Raw genomic sequence first — 15,273 nt, 5'->3', positions numbered from 1 at the left:
AGAGCAACGAGGCCTGGTGTCTTAGTGCACAGTTCGCTGAAGGTAGCAGGCGGATAAGGCAAATGGAATGTTTGCACTTAGCGAGAGGATTTGCATACAGGAGCAAGGATGTCTTGCTGCAGTTGTACAGGGCCTGGTGAGACACACTCGAGTATTGTGTGCAGTTTTGGTCACCTTATCTGAGGAAGGATGTTCTTGCATGGAGGGAGTGCAGCAAAGATTCACCAGACTGATATCTGGATGGCAGGAATGACGTATCAGGAGAATTGGGTCGATTGGCTTATATTCGCTGGAGTTTAGAAGAATGAGAGGGGATCTCTTGAAACTTATAAAATTCCAACAGGACTAGACAGACTAGATGCAGGAAGGATGTTCCCAATGCGGGGGAGTCCAGAACCAGGGGTCACAGTCTAAAGATAAGGGGTAAGCCATTTAGGACAGAGATGAGGAGGAATTTCTTCACCCAGAGAGTGGTGAACCTGTGGAATTCTTTACACACAAATGCAGTTGAGGCCAATTCATTAAATATATTCAAGAAGGAGTTCGATATATTTCTTAAGGCTAAAAGGATCAAGGGATATGGGAGAAAGCAGGGACAGGGTACAGAACTTGGATGATCAGCCATTGTAATGTATGTAATGTATATATACCTTAAGGGAGAGAACTACTTTTTACAGCTCCTGTATACTGTAGTACCGGCAGTGACCACACCTGTATATAAGCCCTGAGTAGTGATCTGCACAGTTAGTTCTAGAGTAACCCTCATTCAGTAAACACCTGTTGAATCGTTCCCTGCAGTCTGTTGTCTGATTATTGAAGGACACAACATTAAGATACACGGACCTAACAGCCATGATCTCATTAAATGGCAGAGCAGGCTCGAGGGGCCAAATGGCCTACTCCTGCTCCTATCTTCTATATTTCTATGTATCCCCATATCCCTTAATTCCCCCAAATTTATCGACCTCTGTCTTCAATATACTCAATGACTGAGCATGCACAGCTCTCTGGGGTAGAGAATCCCAAAGATTCACAACCCTTTGAGTGAAGAAATTTCTCATCTCAGTCCTAAATGGCCGACCCCGTATTCTGTGACTGTGACCTCATGTTCTAGATTCCCCAGCCAGGGGAAACATTTTCCCAGCATTAGCCCTGTCCAACCCCTTAAGAATTTTCTATGTTTCAATTAAATCACCTCTCATGCTTCTAAACTCTAAGGAATATAGGCTTAGTCTACTCAATCTCTTCTCATAGGTCAATCTCGTCATCCCAGGAACCAGACTAGTGAACCTTCACTGCACTCCCTCTAAGGCAAGTATGTCTTTCCTTAGGTAAGGAGACCAAAACTGTACAATGTACTTTTGTTTTTCCTACCCAAATGGATAACTTCACACTTCTCCACATTGTATTCCATTTGCCATGTTCTTGCCCAGTCAACCTGTCTATGTCTCTCTGCAGCCTCTTTGTGTCCTCCTCACAACTTACTTTACCACCTAACTTTGTATCAGCAGCAAACTTGGTTACACTCAGTCCCTTCATCGAAGTCATTAATAAAAATTGTAAATAGCTGAGGCCCAAGCACCGAGCCTTGCGGTACCCCGCTAGTTACAGCCTGCCAACCCGAAAAAATCCTGTTTATTCCTACTCTCTGTTTTCTGTCCATTAACTAATCCTCAATCCATGCTACTATATTACCCCCAATACCATGAGTCCTAATTTTGTGTAATAACCTCTTGTGTGGCACTTCATTGAATGCTTTTTGAAAATCCAAATACACTGCATCCACTGGTTCCCCCTTATCCATCCTGCAAGTTACATCTTCACAAAACTCTAATAGATTTGTCAAACACAATTTCCCTGTCATAAAATCATGTTGACTCTGCCTAATCGTATTATGATTTTCTAAGTGCCCGGATACCACGTCCCTAATAATATTCTAGCATTTTGCCTAGAATAAGATTTGGCAAGAGTATGATTTCTCACTGAATATATATTACCTGAATACAGGTGCAATATTACATAGTTCTGTTCAATACAAGTAAACCTAGTTGTTGGATGCTTTTTAGTGAAAAGATTGTCAAAACTATGTACACACACGTAGAGTGGGAACATGTGCTACTACTTCAGATACAATCCAAGCAGAAAGAAATGGAATTCATAAAATCTTAAGCAGGCCAGAACAACAAAGAACGTCAGAAAAATGCTACTTCACGTCAAGGACAATGAGTGGAGTTGAGATTAAAGCTGGTGTGGATTTTTATTTTTGTCATTCTTTCATCTGCTTGTATGAGTCACGCATCACCACACTGCTTTTGGTGGGATTGTCTACTAATCCATCTGCATTCATGGACTGCAGCAGGCCCGACCAGCTTCAGAGAACTGACAGTTTCAGAGCAGCACTTGAAGGATCCTGCAAAAGAGCTGTCTGCTCACTCCCTTAACCCGCAAATGGTCCAGCAAACTTTGAGGGAAGACAAATAAGAGAGAAGTACATGTGTCGCCTGAATTCAAGCCAAGAGCTCCACATAACTGAAATAGTAAAGCAGAAGATAGATAGATTTCTAGAAGGAGGTAGATAGATTTCTAGGCATAAAAGGCATCAAGGGGTATGGGGAGAGAGCGGGAATATGGTATTGAGATAGAGGATCAGCCATGATCAAATTGAATGGCAGAGCAGGCTTGAAGGGCCGAAGGGCCTACACCTGCTCCTATTTTTCTAAGTAATCCTGCAAAATGGTCAAGTGGTAAATCATTCTGCTTTAAGGTTTATACTTCCTGAAGGGAACAACAACCAAGCAATGGTGTATTTCAAACACATGGTGCTGGATTTTGCGGTCAGCGGTGGCGCTGTCCATGCACTTGCCCATAGACCTTTGCACTGGAATTTCCCATCAGCCAACTATCTAAAAAGGGCAGCGCCCTCTACAGAGCATCTGGGACCTGTGTGAACAGCAACTGTGTATAGAAACATAGAAGATAGGAGCAGGAGTAGGCCATTCGGCCCCTCGAGCCTGCTCCGCCATTTAATGAGATCCTGGCTGATCATCCAAATTCAGTACCCTGTCCCTGCCTTCTCCCCATATCCCTTGATTCCCTTTAGCCTTAAGAAATATATCTAACTCCTCCTTGAATATATTTAATGAATTGGCCTCAACTGGCTTCTGTGGTAGATTTCCACAGGTTCACCACTCTCTGGGTGAAGAAATTCCTCCTCATTTCAGTCCTAAACGGCTTACCCCTTATCCTTAGGCTGTGACCCCTGGTTCTGGACTCCACCGCCATCGGGAACATCCTTCCTGCATCTAGTCCTGTTAGAATTTTATGTTTCAATGAGATCCCCTCTCATTCTTCTAAACCCTAGCGAATATAAGCCTAATCGACACAATCTCTCTTCATACGTCATTCCTGCCATCCCAGGTATCAGTCTGGTGAATCTTCGCCGCACTCCCTCCATGGCAAGAACATCCTTCCTCCGATAAGGCGACCAAAACTGCCCACAATACTCAAGGTGTGGTCTCACCAAGGCCCTGTACAACTGCAGCAAGACATCCTTGCTCCTGTGCTCGAATCCTCTCGCTATGAAGGCCAACATACCATTTGCCTTCTTAACCACCTGCTGCACCTGCATGCTTACCTTCAGTGACTGGTGCACAAGGACACCCAGATCTCGTTGCACTTCCCCTTCTCCCAATCTATTGCCATTCAGATAATAATCTGTCTTCCTGTTTTTGCCACCAAAGTGGATAACCTCGCATTTATCCACATTATACTGCATCTGCCATGCATCTGCCCAATCACCCAACCTGTCCAAATCATACTGGAGTTTCTCGGCATCCTCCTCACAGCACACACGCCCACCCAGCTTTGTGTCGTCTGCAAATTTGGAGATATTACATCTAGTTCCCTCGTCTAGATCATTAATATATATTGTGAATAGCTGGGGTCCTAGCACTGATCCCTGCGGTACCCCACTAGTCACTGTCTGCCACTCAGAAAAAGACCCGTTTATTCCAACTCTTTGCTTCCTGTCTGCCAACCAGTTCTCTATCCAAGTCAGTACCTTACCACCAATCCCATGTGCTTTAACTTTGCATGCCAATCTCTTATGCGGGACCTTATCGAAAGCCTTCTGAAAGTCCAAATACACCACATCCACTGGTTCTCCCTTATCTATTCTACCAGTTACATCCTCAAAAAATTCCAGTAGATTAGTCAAGCATGATTTACCTTTTGTAAATCCATGTTGACTTTGTCCGATCCTGTCACTGTTTTCCAAGTGCTCTGCTATTACATCTTTTATAAAATGGACTCCAGCATCTTCCCCACTACCGATGTCAGGCTTACCGGTCTATAATTCCCCGTTTTCTCTCTACCACCTCTCCTCAATCAATGAGATTGAAGAATTGTTAATGAGCAACTCAGGAAGTATCAGCTAGACTATTTAATTCAATGTTAAATCAGGTACTGAAAGCAAAATAAAGAGGGAAGGACAGACTGGATTAAGAGAGATAAAAGAGACAAAGAAAAAGTTTTTAAAAAATCTTCAACTATTAAAATCTGAAGAAATGAGACGCCACACCTGTTAAAGTTAATTTTCAGAAAAGCTGTTTAACAGTAATTATCACACCGTTAAAAGGATACTTACACTGGAATGGACAAGCCCAACTTTTTCTTGTGCATTTAGTGCATATATATATCAGGTAAGTACAACAACTTCATGCTATTCAATGTATTTTAATGGTGAGTTGCAGCTTCTGGAGGAGCAGAGCATCTCGTACAGCAGTTTCCTAATTTACCCATTTAACTGCGCATGTGCAGTTGCTGGAGGTTGCTGTCCGATTTACACATAACGGTGAGCGCTATTAGCCTCACCGTTAATTTTACCGCAAAATCCGACCCATGATCTTTAACCTGGAGTGCTACTCTTAACACTGAAAGATTGATTACTAGGGAATTGATTGCAATAGAAAAAATATAAATGAACACAACAAAGTCAGAGATACGAAAAGGCCATTTGGCCCATCAAAGCTCACCTTTCAAATCAATCTATACAAAGATTTCCTTGATTTGGAATTACAGATGTCTCCCTGTGTAGGCAAACCCTACAGTCTCCATTCTGTACACCCACACTTGTATCGTCAGCTGATTGTATTCAACAGCTGGTACTCATATACTTGGGTTTCCTTCCTCGTTAGCTTCAGGGACTATTCACAGCAGTTTGTGAAAATAACTTGCTGTTCCCAAAGAGCTCAAATAAGGTTAAGTTTTAAACACCTTGGGCTAAAAATTCAGTGGCGCCCAAGCTCGCCTGGGTGCCGGAAGTCCCACATGCTGCGGCACGGCGCGCTGCGGTACAGCAGGCCTTCCTCCCCTTCTTAAAGGGGAGGGACCTGCACCAGCGTGATCTCTGATTGCGAGTGCCGGCAAAAGAGCCCGGCACCGAGGAGATGTGCCGGGCTCTTGGGACACAGCCAGCACTGCCCGGGGGGGGGGGGTGGAATCAGGAGGCCGGGGACGGCGGCGCGAGGAGGTGCTGGCAGGCGGCCAGTGGAAAAAATGGCCGCCCCGCACCTCCCTTTAATTAGTGCCACTACCGCTACAGGTAGGCCCCCCTGAACCGGTCGCGAATTGCGACTGGCGCTACGGGGGGGGGCGCGACCCAATATCGCATTCGGGGTGGTAGCGGGGCGCTGCGCACACACCAATGACATCATCAGTGGCGGCGCAGCACTACAGGCTAACGCCATTAGCGCCCCGCTAAATTTCACGGGAGGCATGGCCAGTGGCACTAAAACCACTAGGTGCCCTCTTTAGGGGCTAACTGGTGACGCAGCCCACCGAATTTCTAGGCCCTTTTCTCTAAACCCTGTTTATATTTTATCTTTATGCTATTCAGGTTGGCAGTTGGAAGTTGTAGATTTCTTGCATTTGAATTCAGCTCACTTCACCTATCCCTACTGTGCACCATTTGTTTGTATCCAGTCCATGCAGTGCTACTGAAGTCAACTAACTGCACCTGTCTTGGGCTCGTAAGCAGGTGTTTATGCCTTTTGATGTTTCACTGGATTCAAGTAACAGGCCAGCACACAGTGAAAATAAGAACTGCAAAATCTCCTGTGATCAAAGTGTTCAGAGGATCTGTTTACATATGCAAAACCTGCAGGAGCAGCTCTGATTTTCCATGCAGTGCACAATTTCAAATCTGTTTGTTTATTTAGAGTGGGTCTACAGCACATCTCTGTACAAGGCATCCATGTAAATCAGTATATGCTTTCTGTAGCCGCTGTCTTCACCACCGTCATCTCCTCTAGAAAAGCTGACAACATATATACCTCCAGGTAGATGCTGAGAGGTTGTTTCCCCTGGCTGGAGTGTCTAGAACTAGGGAACATAGTTTCAGGATAAGGGGTCGGCCATTTAAGACTGAGACGAGGAGGAATTTCTTCACTCAGAGGGTTGTGAATCTTTGGAATTCTCTACCCCAGAGGGCTGTGCATGCTGAGTCTTTGAGTATATTCAAGGCTGAGCGCGATAGATTTTTGAATATTAAGGGAATCAAGGGATATGAGGATAGTGCAGGAAAATGGAGATGAGGTGGAAGGTCAGCCATGATCTTACTGAATGGCGGAACAGGCTCAAAGGGCCAAATAGCCTACTCCTGCTCCTATTTCTTATGTTCTTATCCCTAACTATGCCAACAAAATTCTCATACATGCCATCAATTCCAGACACTATGGCCCTGAAATTGGATTGCACCCGAATGAGGGCGTGATCCCAGTGCTGCGGCAGGACCACGGCCAATTGGTCTGCTGGCCTCATTAGGATAGTACCGGCAAGTTGCAGTTCCAAAGGCTGCTCTCCAATCGCGGGGGATGTGGCAGTAATGTCAACTAGGTCAGACACCAAGGTGGGTGGGCGGGGTGGCATGCGGGGGAGAGCGGTGGCTGGCTGGCCCCGGCTCGTGAATTTAATTTAGAGCCGGGTGGGACAATAAGCGAGGTAAAAAATTTTAACCGTACCTTTCTGGTGACAAAGTTCCCACATCCTGTGACCGTCACTCATAAACCCAAGACCACTCTCTCAACATTAATTCAATTCAATTCAATTTTATTTGCCCTATGTAACTAGTACAATGGAATGCTTACTCCCCGTAGGGACACATCAGCTATTCTTACAGCGCCGTGTTCAGAAAGTCAATTCTTTGGCATCCAGTGGCAGTGGGAGCACGATGTCCCTCAGCCGCTCCGTCCTCCTCGTCACCGCGGCCTCCTCCTCATTGTTGCCGGCTCGGCTCCGGGTGTGGTGGCCTGCTTCTCCCGCTCACCCTCTGGCCACCATTCCCGGCTCCTCTCCTTACAAACAGATACTACGCCCCCAGCTCCCTATTTCTGCTATACACACTTTCTACAACCTAATTCCTACCTACCAACAGCCTAGAACATCTGCAAATTGGATTTCATTGAATATGAAAATATTTCTGACAGAAAGCACCTCCCATTGCATGTATGATTATGTATTCAGTGCACTACAATCCATATGGATCCTGTCACAATGCAGAATAATTGTTTATGAAAAATTACAATTCTTTGCTGTGGTTCATTGTTTTAGAAGACCTTGTGAGGGACTGTTTACTTTTGATGGGAGGGAATATGGTTGCCCCCGTGATGTAATGTTTTCTCAGTTGACCTTCGGGAGAAAAAGGTCTCTGGTCACCACAATATGAAGATCTGCCGTGCAGCTGGAAGCTGGCCTGCTTACAACGAGCTCTCTGTGGAACTATTCTATCTGCTCTATTTTCTTCATTTGAATAATTAACATATACAATCTTCTGAATAATAATTTGCAAATGATTTTGCATCTCATCACTTCCCAAGCAATTATCTCCTTATCTTATCAAACATTCTTTTCAAAATCTGTGAAACTTGCAAGGGATTTATCCAAAGTCCCAAGAGCAGCCACTGAAAGATATTCATATATTTGTTAACACTGCAGCAGTAACCTAAATATTACTTAGAATTACATAGAATATCCAGCACAGAAACTGGCCATTCGGCCCAATCAGTCCATGCCGGTATTTATGCTCCACTCGAGCCTCCTCCCATCCTTTCTCATCTAACTCTATCAGCATAACCCTCTATTCCCTTCTCCCTCATATGTTTATCTTGCCTCCCCTTAAATGCATCGAGACTATTCGCCTCAACCACTCCCTGTGGTAGAGAGTTGCACATTCTCACCACTCGCTGGGTAAAGGAGTTTCTTCTGAATTCCCTATTTGATTTCTTGGTAACTATCTTATATTGATGGCCTCTAGTTTTGCTCTTCCCCACAAATGGAAACACTATCTGTCTGCTCTATCAAAACCTTTCATAATTTTAAAGACCTCTATTATTAACTAAATAGTACATAGAAACACATTTGCATCAGCTAATTGATGATGTGGCTCAGAAGAAAATATTGGCCAACTTTCATGGTGAAGAAAAGTAAAACAATACTCAGTGGTCAAGTATATAAGGTATAAAATTCATCTGACAAGTAAGGCTTGTGTAAGTCATGTTGGGGTTAGGAAGGTCTTTCTCATAAACAGGATAAGAATTATATTCCAATTATTTTTAAATATGTTTCTGTTGTACTTAGTGGGGACTACTATAGATGCAATTTAATGCTCTTTCAAGGTCAGCTGAGGCAGCTTTCAGCTTTAGAGGTTACTGGCAATGATATTGGAAATCCTTCAAGTGGAACTTAGGTTCAATTAATTTAGGCAATTACAGCAACAAAAAAAACAGTTCGTCACAGAGCTAGCTAAAACATTTTGCTTTGTGCATCAATTAACAGTTTAAAAATAGTGATTAATATTAATCTCTGCATTTTGCTGCAAAATCAGTACTTACAGTATATCTGCCTTTCACTACAAGGATAAAGTAGATTAAAATTATGCAGCACTGCAGTATCTTGTGGTATAATTTTAAGTTGCCTTACCTTTCATATTGAAATGTGGATGTTGCATAGACTGATGCACTTAAATATTCAGATTTTGTAGTGAAAAATGGATGCCTTTAACAAACAGTATTTTTATATTTTTTGAGCTCAACTAAGTCACAAAGTGAAAAGTTTTAACTGGTTCTATGACCAAATATAAAACCACTATTATTACTGAGACTGGAACAGCCCAAAAATTGGCAATCTAAATCCCATTTTGGAGAATTTTAAATACACAGGTGGCTATTTTAACCCGGCCTGCCTGGCAGGAACAAGGTGGATGGGTGGTTAGAATCGCTGTGGAGGACTTACCTCCTCATTCCCCCCCCGGCGGCCATTTTAACTGTACAGTTTAATAGTTGGCCGAGGCGCCCACCAGGAATAAGTAGGAAACTCATGAATACATGCAAATCGGCGCCCGATGACACAATTAACAACGCTATGCCATTTTAACGCAAGATCACAGAAGTCTTCACCAGCGCCCAACCTGCCAGTAAAACTCAGTGGGGTTGGTCTCTGAGCTCAGAAGCCGTATTTAAAAGGGGAGCTCAGCTGGAGGAAATTGGATCAGAGGGCCTGTGTGTGCCATTGTGCAGTTTGGATTGCCAGTTTCCAGATCTATTTCTAAAATACAGCAGGTGCTAAAAATCTGAAATAAAAACAGAAAATGCTGTCAACACTCAGCAGGCCAAGCCACATTGGTGAAGAGAGAAAAGTAAGGTTAATATTTCAGGTCAATGGGTTCATCTATCATCAACCTGAAACATTAACCCTATTTCCTCTATCCACAAATGCTACCTGACCTGCTGAGTATTGACAACATTTTCTGTTTCTATTATTACTCCAGGGAAGATCCAGCTTACAGTATCAAAATTGCAAACGCAACTTGGTAGTTAGTCTTTTGCAAGCACAGTGCTGCTGTTGCTCAAACTGCCCTGAAGTATAAATGGGCCAATTTGCCATAGTTGGGAACTGGTACAATTATGGAACTGCAAAGACAATTAAAGATTGGGCAATTTATTATAGGTGGCTCATTGATCAACTGTACTTGTCATCAAGTGTAATCAGTAAACGCCTCCCTCCATCACAGATTTCTGAATATCTTACAGTTTGAGCACTAGAGCTCATGGAATTCAACCTCTGTTGTCTAATATATATGGAAACCTGTTTCAACAACAACAACAAAAACTTGGATTTATATAGCACCTTTAACGTAGTAAAACATCCCAAGGCACTTCACAGGAGTATTATAAAACAAAAATTTAGCACCGAGCCACACAAGTAGAAATTAGGGCAGATGACCAAAAGCTTGGTCAAAGAGGTAGGTTTTATGGAGCGTCTTAAAGGAGGAAAGAGAGGTGGAGAGGTTTAGGGAGGGAGCTCCAGAGCTTAGGGCCTAGGCAACAGAAGACACGACCACCGATGGTTGAGCGATTATAGTCAGGGATGCTCAAGAGGGCAGAATTTGAGGAGCGCAGATTCCTCGGGGGGTTGTGGGGCTTAAGGAGATTACAGAGATAGGGAGGGGCGAGGCCATGGAGGGATTTGAAAACAAGGATGAGAATTTTGAAATCGAAGCATTGCTTAACTGGGAGCCAATGGAGGTCAGCGAGCACAGGGGTGATGGGTGAACGGGACTTGGTGTGAGTTAGGACACGGACAGCCGATTTTGGATGACCTCAAGTTTACATAGGGTAGAATGTGGGAGGCCAGCTAAGAGTGTGTTGGAATAGTCAAGTCTAGAGGTAACAAAGGCATGGATGAGGGTCTCAGCAGATGAGCTGAGGCAGGGGCGGAGACGGGCAATGTTACAGAGGTGGAAATAGGCAATCTTAGTTATGACATGGATGTGTGATTGGAAGCTGATTTCAGGGTCAAATATGACAGCAAGGTTGCGAACCGTCTGGTTCAGCCTCAGACAGATGCTAGCGAGTGGGATGGAGTCGATGGCTAGGGAACGGAGTTTGTGGAGGGGACCAAAGACAATGGCTTCGGTCTTCCCAAGACTGATAATGAATAGAATTATCTTTGCAGACCTAAGGTGGCCTCGTTTAGTAAAAGCAAATTACATTACAGTAGAAAAATAGGAGTAGCCTAATTATTACAGAATAGATTTCTTGTGTGATTAGAGGATATTAGATTGAGTGCTTTGAAGCTAATATAATAAATGCAGTGCAAAATATATATCAGTGTAATGGAAAGATGAAAGCCAGAACTCTAATTTTGTATGCCAAAGTCAATAAAAAGCTTAACTGTTCAAAACAGGCTTTTAATTCAGGATTTAAAAAAAAATCGTCACCAAAATCTGTCCTTTGGGAATTACAATTCATTCGTAATCAGTTCTTCCATCAGTCAGCTAACATTTCTATGCCACTTTTTCCAGGTGCTTTTTCAGTGCTCCTCCACTGTGGTAGCACTCTCGCCTCTGAGCCAGAAGGTTGTGGGTTCCACTTCAGTGACTTGAGCATATAATCCAGTGCGGTACTGAAGAGGTACTGCATTGTTGAAGATGCCATTTGTTGGAGGTTCCATCTTTTGGATGAGACCGAACTAACCAAGTAGGTGTAAATCTATTGGATCTATTTCGAAGAGGAGCAGGGGAGTTTTCCCCAGTGTCCTGGCCAATATTTATCCCTCAACCAACACCACTAAAATAGATTATCTGGTCATTATCACATTTTTGTTTGTGGGACCTTGCTGTGCACAAATTGACTGCCACGTTTCCTATATTACAACAGTGACTACAATTCAAAGTGCTTTGGGACATCTGGAGGTCATGAAAGGTGCTATATAAATGAAAGTCTTTCTTTCTTGCTCCAGGCCCCACAAGGAAATGTTGGGCCTTCCCTGACCACAATATCCTCCAGACCCCGCATACCCTAGGGTCAAGTACCATTTCTTCGGGTCCCCGGCAGCAGCCTCCTGCTGCCCAAAATCCCACGCCCACCCAACAGGCAGGCAATGATTTCCACCAGGTTCGGGTGAGAGTCCAACTTCTGAGATGGAAATGAGGCTCAGGAGCTAAAATTTCTCCAAGCATCGCGTGGTACCGTCGTGCGACTTTTCTGCTCAACCTGGCACCTCCCCCTCCCCCCGACCCCACCCACCAGTAAAATGGCCCCATATAGTTTCCCCTAAAAATAATTCAACCCATCACCAAACTTGGTTTGTCTGTACCTTCATTTTTTTCCCTTTATTTATGAAAAGTATCAGCAGAATTATATAGGTTAGGACCAGAACTGTTACACTGACATATTACCGTGGTGGATAATGAATAATAGCAATATTATTTTGTACTGATTTTTAATAAAGCTCAACAGAACCACATGGAAAACATTAACTTAGCAGTAGGTGTGTGGAAATTCAATCATCTGACTGGACACGCAAGATCATTATTAAATCAACAAAATATTTTAAATCTACACCAGGGGCTTCACAATGTTCAGAGCAGGTATATTCAACTTATTCATGGTCATAGGTTCCCGTTACAGAATAGGCTGACATTCCTACTTGCAGTTTATCTCGAACTGAGCATCTACCCCAGGGATAGCAATGTTGGAAAATGTACTATTTCTCTCTTTGCCCCATCAGGGTCAGCTTTGTTCCATGTGCTGAGCTGTCAGGCAGCTTGGGGCCAAAACGTTGCAAGGACGTCTACAGTCCAATCAGTCATTCCTTCTCCCAAATGGTACAGGATACAAAGCTACAAGTGCGAGCAATTCAATAAATTGCCATTGTAAAGGCAGTTGCTTCATCTACCACAGAATATAGCCAATAGCAAGAAAGCCCAAAAGAAAAGAATGCTGTGGTACCACTATACATATTAATAGTGCACACTTAGCAGAGAATCACCTCTGAGCTCTTTCTAAATATTTCAATGTAAGCATGTTTCTCCTTCCCTCCTCATCCTCACCCTAGCCACAACAGCAGGCATCAGCATTCTCACTTTTCCCACTATTTTTGGTTGCATCGGAATCTAAGGAATGGCGCACCATAACTAGTCAGATGCACATTACAAAGCATTTCAAAATTTCATCATCCTTGAATGTAAATTCTTTGAGTTGGGAGCTCTACTTTATTATGTATTTACAACATAGTCAATTTTAATTTTGTTGAAATAAAATTTTGGGTACAATGCTACAAGACAGGCCAGCACACCATAACCTTGTTCCTCCACCTGCCAAGCGTGTGGCACATTTTTAAGCTATGTACTTCTTGAAAACCTCCATTAATGCTGATTGACGTCATAACACGTGGCTGATGTGGGATAAGGTGGCTGGAAAATGTCAGCTTTATCTCTGAAGAAGATAGAATGCCTCTGTACATAACCAGCATGGTGCTTTATTGGTTCAAAACAGGCAAACTCACTCGCTAAGAAGGTGAGTACATGCACCAAGTAATTTTGAAATGAACATCTGGTCATCTAGTTGGGAGTCAAGTCTTCGTCCACTTGAGCTGCAGAACATCCCAACAGAATTGGTTTTTTTCGAAGGCTCATAGCAGGACAGTACCAAAGTGGAAATGAGCACAATTAGTTAATATACACTTAAATCCTTCACTGCAGTAATGGCGCATCTACAGTGCACTCCATTACTACGGCACAAATTTTCCAGGGAATTATGGCGTGAGTGACTCAGGCCATTATATGCGCCGTGCCAAAATTTCCTGGGACCCTCTGCAGTGCTCTACCAAGAACCTTGCCAGAACAATGAGAATCCGATTTTCATAGCTCTTCCCCCCTATAATATCAATGGTAATGTACGATTTGCTGGATTATCACTGCTTTGATCGCCGCTGCCACTTAGACTGAATCAGAATGGGGCTGGTGACCAGGCAGCGGTGTGGTGTACTGCTCCAAGATCACCTTCCCTTAAACATAGTTGCTGTGTTTTGCCAATTTTTTTAGCTAATGCAAAAATAATTGGCTTTTGGACATTCTAGCTGGCTGGAATGTTTCCTGTTAAATGGAATTGAATTTTTGATTGCCATTTAATGTTTGTATCCATTCACTGATCTCTGGTTCCTTAACAGTGTCAATTGCTAATTTAGATTATCGATCTATTTAAAGAGTTAGGACGACTATTAGAGACCGTGCAGCTGCAGCTGCTCTGAATTTAAGGCAGTGATATGTGAGAAATGAATGATTAAATAATTAATTTCTACAGATCTTGCATTGTTTTAATATATTTCTCCTGCAAAACACAGGACCCGATAATTGCTGGGTATAACATGGTCAGCACATGTGGCTGAGCTAATTGAAGGCTTCTAAATTGTAATCGTTTTCAGATGTTGTTGGGCACCTGCTTACCATTCATTTCAGTCCAAACATTTTTCCCGTTGACATACAATAACATTTATATGACTGTCCCTCACGTAACTTACCTGCAACAGTCAATTTAGTGACACCCCATTATCAAAAACAATTTTCCAGCCATATTTACACATCAACAAAGTTTATAAACAAATTGTAGTAAGCAGGTGGTGAATTTGCCCACCAACATCTGAAAACGATTACAACTTAGAAACCCTTCAATTAGCTCAGCCATATGTGCTGCCCATATTACCCCCAGCAATTAATTTTCCACAATTTTAGAAAACAAAATCAATAACCTGACTAACATATTTGTGGTACCTTCATGAAACGGGACTCTCAGGTCAAACACGCGTTTTTATAAACCAAAATAAAAAGATGAATAAATACAGTGATACTAGTCACATGATCAAAATCAGGATTGAGTGCAAACATTTCTCAATAGTGCGCATGCAAATTGTCACTACCCTAGCTATGGTGTATTATAATGAGATCTCCAGCAAATTTTGGCATAAATTCGGCACATGTGGATCAGGACACACAATGGTGTAACTACAGCATTTGAGGCCAAATGCTCCGTTCCAGCAAATTCTTGCCAATGCCGTAAAAGTGCTCACACTTACTCAGATTCCACTTGAGACCAGTTGTTGTTACATTGTTGCACAGATTTCCCACTGGGATAAGGCCACACCACTTATCCTCTAGCCCGGTGTCGACACACAGTCTATGGTGACCCTGCCGGAAAGAATACATTTGAATCACCTCAAATTGTTATCTTTTATTTAAAAATTGTATCAAGTTTAAAGAAATTGCAAAGCAATCATGATGATCTTTTTGCTAATTACTTGTTTTACACTATGATGAATCCGTGCAGTGCATATCTGCTTTTAAAGCAGCTAAAAGAATCCAAAGTTTCATCACCATTCATTTCATTCCAGTATTTTTCCTGTTGATATACAATAACATTTATATGACCATCACTCATG

General features: G+C 42.9%; 1 protein-coding gene across 1 annotated transcript in view; it reads right to left on the bottom strand.

Annotated features, from left to right (window-relative positions):
* The window catches only part of LOC147117254 (thiamine pyrophosphokinase 1-like), a 221,674-nt gene extending 206,619 nt beyond the window's left edge, over positions 1-15,055 (bottom strand). The window contains exon 1 of the mRNA XM_085988067.1: positions 14,911-15,055. Within this exon, the coding sequence (XP_085844193.1) occupies positions 14,911-15,040 (130 nt within the window). The 5' untranslated portion in view covers positions 15,041-15,055. The remainder of the gene's footprint in view (positions 1-14,910) is intronic.
* Positions 15,056-15,273: the final 218 nt, after the last annotated feature.

This window comes from Somniosus microcephalus, chromosome 5 (assembly GCF_052327205.1).
Source record: "Somniosus microcephalus isolate GS21.2 chromosome 5, FLI_Smic_1.0, whole genome shotgun sequence".
Taxonomy (NCBI): domain Eukaryota; kingdom Metazoa; phylum Chordata; class Chondrichthyes; order Squaliformes; family Somniosidae; genus Somniosus; species Somniosus microcephalus.
The sequence above is the reverse complement of the archived record's forward strand: the minus strand, read 5'-3'. Positions and strand labels throughout refer to the sequence as shown.